At 35.8% G+C, this 10,362-nt stretch overlaps 3 protein-coding genes across 3 annotated transcripts; 1 reads left to right on the top strand and 2 right to left on the bottom strand.

Moving 5' to 3' along the window:
- Positions 1 to 2,785: 2,785 nt before the first annotated feature.
- On the bottom strand, positions 2,786 to 5,885 carry LOC111370868 (60S ribosomal protein L18a-like protein). The gene is made up of 4 exons (XM_022992770.1): positions 5,539 to 5,885; positions 4,724 to 4,799; positions 4,002 to 4,116; positions 2,786 to 3,193 (listed from the first exon to the last, which is right to left on the bottom strand). The coding sequence occupies exons 1-4, from the start codon at positions 5,741 to 5,743 to the stop codon at positions 3,140 to 3,142; spliced, it is 450 nt and encodes a 149-aa protein (XP_022848538.1). The 5' UTR covers positions 5,744 to 5,885; the 3' UTR covers positions 2,786 to 3,139.
- A 985-nt stretch (positions 5,886 to 6,870) lies between these two features.
- Positions 6,871 to 7,777, top strand: LOC111370174 (CASP-like protein 2A1). Its single transcript, XM_022991870.1, has 5 exons — positions 6,871 to 7,001; positions 7,086 to 7,167; positions 7,290 to 7,310; positions 7,414 to 7,510; positions 7,596 to 7,777. The coding sequence occupies exons 1-5, from the start codon at positions 6,871 to 6,873 to the stop codon at positions 7,775 to 7,777; spliced, it is 513 nt and encodes a 170-aa protein (XP_022847638.1).
- A 133-nt stretch (positions 7,778 to 7,910) lies between these two features.
- Positions 7,911 to 9,529, bottom strand: LOC111370869 (DNA-directed RNA polymerases II, IV and V subunit 12). The gene is made up of 3 exons (XM_022992771.1): positions 9,353 to 9,529; positions 9,136 to 9,228; positions 7,911 to 8,188 (listed from the first exon to the last, which is right to left on the bottom strand). Exons 1-3 carry the CDS (start codon positions 9,390 to 9,392, stop codon positions 8,166 to 8,168), a joined length of 156 nt encoding a protein of 51 aa, XP_022848539.1. The 5' UTR covers positions 9,393 to 9,529; the 3' UTR covers positions 7,911 to 8,165.
- Between the last annotated feature and the right edge of the window lie 833 nt (positions 9,530 to 10,362).

A 10,362-nucleotide genomic window follows, 5' to 3' on the forward strand; every position in this document is an offset into this window, starting at 1 on the left:
CTTTGATCATTGGAAAAAGGCAATGAAAGATGAGCTAGAAGCGATGGAACTTAACAATACATGGTCTGTAATTCCCTTGCCCAAAGACAAGCATTCCATAGGCTGCAAGTGGGTATACAAAATCAAGCACAAACCTGATGGAAGTGTTGACAGGTATAAGGCACGTTTGGTGGCCAAGGGATACACCCAATAGGAAGGCTTGGATTTTATTGATACATTTTCTCCGGTGGCTAAGCTTGTAACTGTAAAGATCTTTCTTGCCATTGCTGCTATAAATAAATGGCAGATTACCCAATTAGATGTTAATAACGCATTTCTAAATGGTGATCTTTTCGAAGAAATCTTTATGGATCTGCCTTTGGGTTATAACACACATTGCAAAGATGGTTCTCCGGCGGGAAAGAAGCTGGTATGTCGATTAAATAAATCCATCTACGGCTTAAAGCAGGCGTCAAGACAATGGTTTGCAAAATTCTCTAATGCTCTTATTTCCCATGGTTACATCCAATCAAAGTCGGATTATTCATTGTTCACAAAGGGATCTGGAAATACATTTGTTGCTCTTCTAGTCTATGTCGACGACATAATCATTACAGGATCAAATACTATGGCTATAAATTCTTTAAAAGCCCTATTACATAGTCTTTTCAAACTCAAAGATCTTGGACATTTAAAGTACTTTTTGGGCTTGGAGATTGCCTGCTCACACAAAGGCATCTTCCTCTCCCAACGTCACTATACATTACAATTGTTGGAGGACACAGGTTTTTTGGCTTGCAAGCCAGCCACACTGCCCATGGATCCCAAAATCAAACTTTGCTCATTTGAAGGGGACCTTCTTCCTGATGCTTCCAGCTTTAGAAGATTGATTGGCAGACTTCTGTACTTGACTATATCAAGACCGGATATTACCTTTGCGGTTCATAAACTTAGTCAGTTCGTTGCTCAGCCTAGAAAGCCTCATCTTGAAGCTGCTCATCACCTCTTGCAATATCTCAAGGCATCTCCAGGACAAGGACTTTTATTTTCAGCTAACTCTTCACTTCAGATTCGTGCTTTCTCTGATGCTGACTGGGGTGCATGTCTGGACACCAGGAAATCTGTGACGGGCTATTGCGTATTCCTTGGTGACTCTTTAGTATCTTGGAAGGCTAAGAAACAAACCACAATATCAAGGTCTTCAGCTGAAGCTGAATATCGTGCCTTGGCCTCCACTACCAGTGAACTCATTTGGATCTCTCAGTTGCTTCGAGATTTTCATATTTCTTCCTCTGCTCCAGCTCTCATTTTCTGTGATAATCAAGCTGCCATCCACATTGCAAGCAATCCCATTTTCCATGAACGAACCAAACACATAGAAATAGATTGTCACTTCGTTCGTGATAGAATCAATGATGGATTCGTCAAATTGTTGCCGATGCGAACTCAAAATCAGCTAGCAGATGTCTTTACGAAGCCTCTTCCTGCTAATCTCCTATTCCCGCTAATGTCCAAGATGTCCATCATCAATCCCCACTGTCCATCTTGAAGGGGACTAACAGAAGAAATTCCCCAGCTCAGCACCGTTTATCCAGCTGTAAACAAATTAGTTAGGAAGTTAGTTAGTTAGTGATAGTTAGCCACGTGTAATCACTGCATTAGTTGCATGGTTAGATAGTTGCATGGTTAGATAGTTAGTTAGTTGGTAATCATTGTATTTATACTCACGGTGTGTAATTCATTTGTTTCAATGAAAGTTTTCTTTCTTCCATTTCAATATGAACTTTGCGAAATTTTTTACATCCTATGTGATTAATCCAACGATGATTTTATTATGATAAATTTTTTTCTTTTACAGATGTCTTAATTGGTAAATAGAATCATTTCTTGGTAACAATCATTAGTGGGGAGGATAAAAGTAAAGTTTTCTTGTCACATATCCAGCATATTGTGAGCAAGGGATCAATTTCATTCTTTGTAATTATTGAACATGAAAGTTGTACAAGCTTTCAAATTCCACGGATCTAAGAAAGTAAAATGTTGGCGGTCATTCTTAAAGGTTGAACCCCAACTTGGGGACCCCCACCGTCCCGCCTTTAGAGTTTGGTGAGGGAGATAAATCACGAAATGTGCCCCAGCAGGCGAGAGAACAAGAGTTGCATGTACACTGCTCCTACAAGGAGTTCAATTCCATATCACGGGAATCGAACCCCTACACTGCAGCTGCCAACAAGGCGTGAGATAATCTCACTCCTGTCCTTTGCACCATTGAACTATACCCCGGGTGGCATGTTGGCTGTCATTCTTATTATTAAGTCTGAATGCTTACTCGCAAATTTTTCATTCAATTGAGGAATTTTTAATGTGTTTATAGACCACATTGAACATGATTAAAAAAAAAAGTATATTCGAGTTATGATTGATATATAGATAGGGGTTCTCGATACCTCACATGGGGGAGGGGGGTTTGTTTTAATTTTTTGACATTGTTTATTCAAGTGGGGCTCTCACCTTTGTGAGTTTTCTGTAAAAATAAATCTGTACATCAATTATTTTACATCATAATCATTCACAGTGCACCAAATATTTACGTTATGGTTTTGAAATTTTAGATTTTTTCTTCAACAATTTTAGCTACGGCTGACGAGTGTCAATTGCAATACAACTGAAAAGTAGTCACAAATGCACATCCAGGGCACATTTGATGTAGATTTTGAGAATAGATTTTGCGAAAAATAATTATTTGAAGAATGTATGATTAAAAACTAAGAAAAAAATTATGAATCCACGTGCAAGATTATACGCATGATATGAAGCTGGCAGAAGTTTTTATTCTTACTCTTCGCTGAGCAAATAAATGTTTTGTAAAATCGTACATTACTCAAACAATGTCGCGTAATATGTCAGATACCTTTCACTAAGCTTAGGAGCCACGCTTGCAAGAGAATATTTTTGAACTATAGACATATAACTGAAGCATGATATACACATGAAAATGATATTACAGAGTTCAACAATTTTAAGTACCATATGTATAGCCAGAAAAATAAGTGTTTCAATCACATAGTATGCCTTAATGCCAACACCGGAAACAGAAATCAAGCTAGCTTTTGGGAGATGTTTGTGTCTGTATATGCCCGCATAATTCTTTGGAGGCAATTCACCAGTCCGTATTTGTAAGTCCAAAGATAATAGCAACAGTAGCGAGAACAGCCTACACACAAAAAGTGCAACAAGTCGATACATAAGAACGAAGAAGAGCATCAAGACTTAGAAGACAAGTGTAATTCTTTTGGTGTCTTTAGGTTAAAACAGTGCATCAGTGGATTGAAATCATACTTAGTGCTTGTTTGGTAGAACTTTTAAGTACTTATAAGCTGTGGATTCTACAAAATGTATGAATAATATATGGGTACTAAAGAATGTATGGATAAAAATAAAGTTTGATCAGCTTATAAGAAACACCAAGAAAGAAAAAGAAGCTAAAATCTTTCTTATTGTACTACCATGTTCTGTCTAATATAGCCCTGTTTGAGCTGCATTATCTAAAAACTCCATTTTTGTCCCCACAAATTCAATTTCAATCACACACTCTCCCAATAAAATAATTTTACATGTAAATCTAAAACTTTTTTTTACTTTTTAACAATACATTCTTCAAACGTATTACTATTTCAAGACTTATTTTCACAAACCAGCTTTTAACACTTTTTCCCTTGTTATTTTCTTTTATATTCTTGTAGTTTACTACATCTTTGGCGAGTTCTTGGAAAATTGTTCATTTCATTACATTCATAGTGCTATTTTCAGCTCGAGGCGCCACCTTACTGCTAAAAGCAATGTAACGGTTTACCCTAAGCAGTGATTTTTCTGGACTAAGGATGTCTCAACGACAAAGCAAAGACTCATATAAGGAAATTGAAGCTCATAAACAGAGGAACTTGTTCGTATGTTAATTCATTGAGGCGCTATTGTGAGAGTGACATCAGACAAGTTTAATAGAGGAGATAAGGAGTACTTACGGCAATAGTGCTTGCAATGTAACCGGGTTTCTCGCGAGGATCAACTCTGGAGCAGAATAGAAGTAATGCTGCAACGTACCAAGGGATTGCAGCCAGGAAGAAACCAATAATAAACCTTCAAAGAGATTCCTACCAGATTAGCGAAAATGGAAGGAATGTCTAGAATAAAATCATAGAGGAACTAATTAAGTACATTACGAAAATAAAAAATTTCGCTATGAAGATCAGGTTTATGAAATTTCAGAGATATGCATTTACAACACAGATTACAGTTGAAGCATTGCAAGAACAATAATTAAAGAGAAGATATAAGAGGAATAAAGAGAGAGAGAGAGATAGATGCACCCCATTCAAAGACTTCATACATTCTAGAGAAGTTGGAATCTCAGAGTACCAGTAATCGTCCAGAACAAAAGCATTCTATAACATTACGATTTGTTCGGGATTGAGACTCTGTAATGAAATTGAATTTGTTGGATAGATATAGTGCATGCCTTCGCTTTTCTGGATAATTACTTTTGTTTTGAATCTTTTTATCTAGATATAATTCATAATTATGATAAATTCTCCATTTTTGTAATGGAATACAAAATGATAAATGGCTCCGCCTTCAGCAAATGCTAAGGCATGTCACCACTCCTGGAACCCCAATTGCTGTGCACTTGTATGCTAGCCAAATCAATCGATGCAGAAGGGGAAAACAAAATAAAATGGTGGCTTACAGGAACCAGCCAATGCCAATACCACAGCAAGGAAGGCGACGCTGCCTTACAGGCCTTCCTTCTGCAATAGCATAACCTGCAATAGCATTGAAATGTTAGTTGCAAATCAAAAGATAAGTATACAGAAATTGGAAACAGAAAATCAATTAACTCTCCAAATAGTAGAAATGGGACAAGTAGGGAAATATTCTACCACAAACCTAAAACAAATTATTTATATTCGAAGAAAGCAAGCATGAAGCCTAGCATCACCGAATATGAAGTTTGCCTAGTAAACAAAATCCAAAGGAATAGTTCTTGGGATGGATTTCCCGGCCTAATCGTAGGTGATACAGGGCTGGATTGCACCTCTCTAAAATCCTATTAGCTCTAGCTTTTGAGAAAAGTGGTTGCATCTTCCTACATCAAAACATGATATTATCCTGGATTTCTACAAATTTTAATTGGAGTTTCCGAAAGTTATAATGCTATTAACATGAAAAATCCGGCAAGATCGGGAAAAAAATTGTCACTCTTGATCCATCTGTTCAGAAAAAAATATGATAAGACCCTATTCCACAAATGAAAACCTAAGTCATAATTCCTAATAAATCAGTCTTTTAGTAAGTTGAATTTCTTGAATACCCGTGAGTTGAAAAGATTAGATTTTTAAGAACCCTAACTATCTAAACACGCCCATGTACCTTTCATATAAATCCCGCTTATGCAATTATTTGATCAACAGATTCTTAGAAACTAAGGCGTTGACTCACAAATACTAAAAAAAACATTTTCTTGTTTCTGGGTTATACATAGAGATGTGCAAAGTTATATACCTGGGACAGCTTGATAACCATGAGCATAATACTGAGATGGTGGTGGAGGAGCTCCAGTGGCGCCAGGTGGCGGAACAGGCTGAGGGAAGCCGATCACTGCCGGAGGAGGATGATTGACTACACCCTGAAATGTTCCATACTGCGGCGTCTGCGGCGGTTGATCTTCATGGTGGTGGTGTTGACTGTCCCCCTTTTCTTTACTCATAATTGATCACTCTTTTCTTTATCTGTATGATTTGTGGCACAAGAAAAATTTATATCCAAAGATTCAAGAAAGAAAAAATTTGTCTTTATCTACTTATGAAAGGGGAATTGCTTTGAATTGGGTAAAATTGCAAATGATTGGCGTAATTCAGGGAACTGCCAAAATTGCCCACCAAAAAGCATTAATTATTTAATTTCAATGTGATATTTACATAAATACAACACCAATTTTTTATTTTCATTTTTTTCATACGTGTAGTTATAAGCATATTTTATAAATTGTTTAAATTATAAATAGATGGGAAAAACCATTTGTACAGAAAAATGGTTGACATGTTTGTCGACAAATACTCACATTACCATGGGACCCGCGTTAATAATTTTTTTTTTAAAAAAAAGTGGCCCCCCATATTGTGAGTATCTGTCAACTAATTCTGTCAAACTCTTCTGTACGAATAGCGGGGTTCTAAATATATAAGATTAAATAATAAATAAATGACTAATATTATAAATTCTTCGATAACATGTGGATAAAAAGTGACTTTAGTATATATAAACACAAAACAAACATAGGCTATTTTTACACCAGTTGCCAAACTTTTTAATTGAGCTATATTTGCTAATTGTCGTTTATGCATTTTTTTTATCTCATTCTATTTAGTTGATTTTATTAACTTGTAAACGTGCATTTTGATGATATTTTGTATCGAAATACTTTGTTAGCATGTTTCAGAACAAAAGACAAATATTATGTTGCACTTCTATATTTTTTGTATTTTCTTACTTAAAAATAGGGAAATTCAGACCTTTTCTCCGACCTTTGTGAGACGCCTTTGGTCTACAATTAGATGCGTAAGGGTGTTTTAAGAGTTATGGGTTAACCCAAAAAAATGTTTAATTTATCCTTAGCTCTCAATCTATACTTTAATAAACATTTAATTCATTTACACCAAACTAATTAATTAGCGAGTAGCATCGACACCCACGTACCCCCACCACCTTTCTTGATAGACACACAGAATAATAGAATGAAGAATTGTCTGCAATGGATGGCAAGAGAATGAAACTACGAAAGAAAATGCACAAATTGAAAAGGGTCCAACTGAAGAAGAAAATGGAAGCTCCACCATGAGCACGGCAGAGACACTGCTGCAAGTCCTGCTCATGGCTCTGGGCGCGGTGGCGCTAGTCATCATGCTAAAGGATTCACAGACTAATGAATTTGGTTCCTTTTACTATTCTGAAAATGGCCCTTTCAGGTATTCTTTGATGAATTTCTTTTGTAGTCTTAGCACATAGATCAAGATGTAATGGTGAGGACAGAAGGGTTTGTGTATGTGCAGATATTTAGTGCATGCTAGCTGCATTTGTTCTGGCTATTCCCTTCTCTCTGCCGTTGTGGCCGCCGTACCAAAGTCCGACCAGGTTTGCTCATATATGTTAAACAACCATTCCAGCAAATATAATTATTCGCACCTTACACCAATTTTGTCTATAATTTTCGAGTAGAAGTAAAGTTACCACGAACTAATTTTACCCCATTTCAGGTCTACTTCGTCACTTTCAAGGTATGGTCACACAAAAAGATTCATATAAATGACCCCAAACTCGCGAGCTCAAGACTTGGATTTTTCTTATCTGTAGACGTAAATTTCATTAAACTTGATGCAGCTTCTGGCCTACATGATCCTGGTAGTGGGTGCGATATCATCGGAGGTGGCGTACTTCGCATATAAAGGGGACGCCGCCATTAGGTGTAGCCAAACTTGTGTGTAACATTTGGTGGTTTTTGCCGGAGGGCCACCCCATCATATCCATAGCAATAACGTTCACTTTTACACTTTGCCATACAGGGCATATACTCATCTCCTCATATAGACTTTTCAGCAAATATGATGCACCAGCTGCCTATAATAACAGAGAGATCAATATTGCCAATTTCAAAAGCAGATTCCGCCATCATCTCCGGCCAATCTCCACCATCCACACCCCTCGGCTGATTGTACCGTTATCTCCACCTAAAATCCACTCCTGACTAGCCTTGCAAACAGCAACACCTCTAATAAAACATAAAATCTCGACTCAAGAGTCCTTTCGGTTTTCTGTGTTTGAATGCAAGATCTTGGTAATCAAAATTCCAGGATTGAAATAAACTCTCAAGAGCCAGCAATAAAAGATAAAAATAAACAAGTTGGTTACCACGAATATGAACACTAATATAATACAACCATGAAGCTATGTTTTTAGAACACAAAACAAAGTTTCCATGCGATCAACAACCAGAGCGCTACAAAAGAGAATTTTAGAGAATAACAGTTTACATCAACATATGAAATATCAGAAAACACCTAGCAGTAGTACTGCAGTAAGAATGCTTATCGTTGACAATATCAATATGCACTGGACCTTCGAGCCTGGCAGTTTCAACGTGCTTCATATTGGACAACTGCAAAACGCAATATAAATTATAGTAGAAGTTGTTGCCAAAGAGAAAATATGTGCATAAATATAAACATGTGAATCTTCAGTCAGCTACAATCTCAACAAGGTAATATTGCAAGTTAGCCAAAAAGAAAAGGACCAAGACTGACTCTAGAGTTTAGAAGTACCGATATAAAATGCAATATAATAATGTAAACCCAATTCTGAAACCAATTATCCATTACAATTACAGCTGCATGATGCAAAAGACAAGCTTAACACAGGTTAAAACTGGAAAATTATGATACTTAAATCTTATAAAGCATAGTTCTCTTCTTTCAATAATTTCAACAATTTTCAAGCAGACCCCAAGTTTCGTCACGAGTGCTATCTTATTAATCGTTCTCTACCATGACTGTCCATAAATGAGAAATTTCAAGGAAAATTGATATAAATTTTCTACATATTTGGACGTATTATTAAACTCATTATGAGAATATTGAAACTATCTTTCCAGAGAAGTAATCTTCAAAATATAGATTTTCCATTTTTTCCCCATTTTCATTGGAAATAAATGGAGCTCTCGACCACCGAACCTAAAGAAATTTCTAGCCAATCAAAACCGGGAAATTTTATCTTTACCAGCATAATATGAATACCAAAATTTTCAAAATCTTTAGTATGAAAACCAATTGAAAAATTGGGCCTTCGACAACCACCCCAGAAAATAAAAAGAAAATAACTTCCTCCCAAAACCAAAAAGTTTTGTTTCAAGGAACACTTTTGATATTACTCTTACCCCAACCTAGAATTACAAAGAAGCAAAACCCAAAAATATGCCATCGACTAACATAGTCGTTAATCAATCATAAAAAACTACAATATCAGCGGACAGAAAGGACTAAACAAAATTATATTTTTCAAAAGACCAAATAAACAAATAAAAATGCTTCAACTGAAAAAGAAAATTACTTCTGCGGGTACGTTTCTTGTACAGAATGCGATATCCGCACTCACGGCATTGAATCACGTCCCCTGGCTTCAGTGTGTTCTCTTGTCCGCAATCTGCAAACCCAATTTTATCATTCTATTTTCAGCTAAAAAATTCAACCCCACACACAATATCGAAAATACAGTCATAGCCATCTATATACGATATACGTGTAAGTATAGCAAGGGTTTGCAGTACCTCCACAGATGTAGCTGACGGGTTCAGGCTGCGGATCCATTCTTTAGTTATCAAACACAGAGAAAACTTAGGGTTCAACGTCTCCGAATGAAAAAGAAAAAAAAAATAGGGTTCTTGAATATAATAGGGTTTTTCTATTTTGCTCAGTTGATCAAGTCAACCAATCACCGTTTGCCATCCATCCATATAAAGATAGTTTTCCTGAAAATTTCACTCAAGGTCACCCAACGTACAAGTTACTTTCATATTGGTAGCCAAGTTTAATTTGTTTCAACTTGTTCACCCAATTTCTTATATTTTTGTGTCAATGTATCACCCAACTTGCATTTTTATTTCAATTTAAGTATTTTGTCGATAAATATTACTCAAATTAATAAAATTATTGACCTTATCAACAAAAATTATTGCTTTTCATAGAACTTAAATAAATGTGATGACAAAAATGTATGCTAAATTGTGAACATTGTTAACAAAGTTATGTTGATAATAATAATAGGTGAAATATTCACGTATCAAATAAAAAACAGACTTTCATTCCACTCACGTTTGCTTCCTTTTGTCTAACTTTAAAGAATATAACTGTTTGTGTGAGATGAAAATATAATGTACAATAAGAGAAAGTGAGGCTTCTATCACTCTCAAGCCCCGATTCAAGAGAAAATTGAATTGAATGGTTGACATGAAATAAATCTATACATTAGGTGACCCTCGATGAAATTTTCTTGTAATTTTTGGTCTTGGTAAAATAAAATCGTCTTCAAGGAAATATCAATTGGAATTTTCAACCACATCCCTTGGAACTAGACTTTTGATTTTTGAGTAAAATCATCACCTTAAAATAATCAAATAACATTGCTCGTGGTACGCAATTATACAAGTATACAACAAAATCAGTCACAAAATAATTTATACTACCAAAAGTAACTCAAAAAAAAGTAATATGTAGGATTTAAGGTTTGAAAAACCACTACAGAAGTACCATTTATCAAAAACAAGACTTCAGCATATGG

This window comes from Olea europaea, chromosome 21 (genome assembly GCF_002742605.1).
Source record: "Olea europaea var. sylvestris chromosome 21, O_europaea_v1, whole genome shotgun sequence".
Taxonomy (NCBI): Eukaryota; Viridiplantae; Streptophyta; class Magnoliopsida; order Lamiales; family Oleaceae; genus Olea; species Olea europaea.

Bases quoted from the DNA above. Each gene is read 5' to 3' on its own strand.
- LOC111370174 (XM_022991870.1), top strand. From the start codon at position 6,871: ATGAGCACGGCAGAGACACTGCTGCAAGTCCTGCTCATGGCTCTGGGC. The intron at 7,168-7,289 runs GTTTGCTCATAT...ACCCCATTTCAG, and splicing joins CCGTACCAAAGTCCGACCAG to GTCTACTTCGTCACTTTCAA. The intron at 7,311-7,413 runs GTATGGTCACAC...AACTTGATGCAG, and splicing joins TCTACTTCGTCACTTTCAAG to CTTCTGGCCTACATGATCCT.
- LOC111370869 (XM_022992771.1), bottom strand. From the start codon at position 9,392: ATGGATCCGCAGCCTGAACCCGTCAGCTACATCTGTGGAG. The intron at 9,229-9,352 runs GTACTGCAAACC...TTGGGTTTGCAG, and splicing joins CGTCAGCTACATCTGTGGAG to ATTGCGGACAAGAGAACACA. The intron at 8,189-9,135 runs GTAATTTTCTTT...TGCGTTTTGCAG, and splicing joins CAAGAAACGTACCCGCAGAA to TTGTCCAATATGAAGCACGT.
- LOC111370868 (XM_022992770.1), bottom strand. From the start codon at position 5,743: ATGAGTAAAGAAAAGGGGGACAGTCAACACCACCACCATGAAGATCAA. The intron at 4,800-5,538 runs GTATATAACTTT...ATGCTATTGCAG, and splicing joins TGGTTATCAAGCTGTCCCAG to GTTATGCTATTGCAGAAGGA. The intron at 4,117-4,723 runs GTAAGCCACCAT...ATCTCTTTGAAG, and splicing joins ATTGGCATTGGCTGGTTCCT to GTTTATTATTGGTTTCTTCC.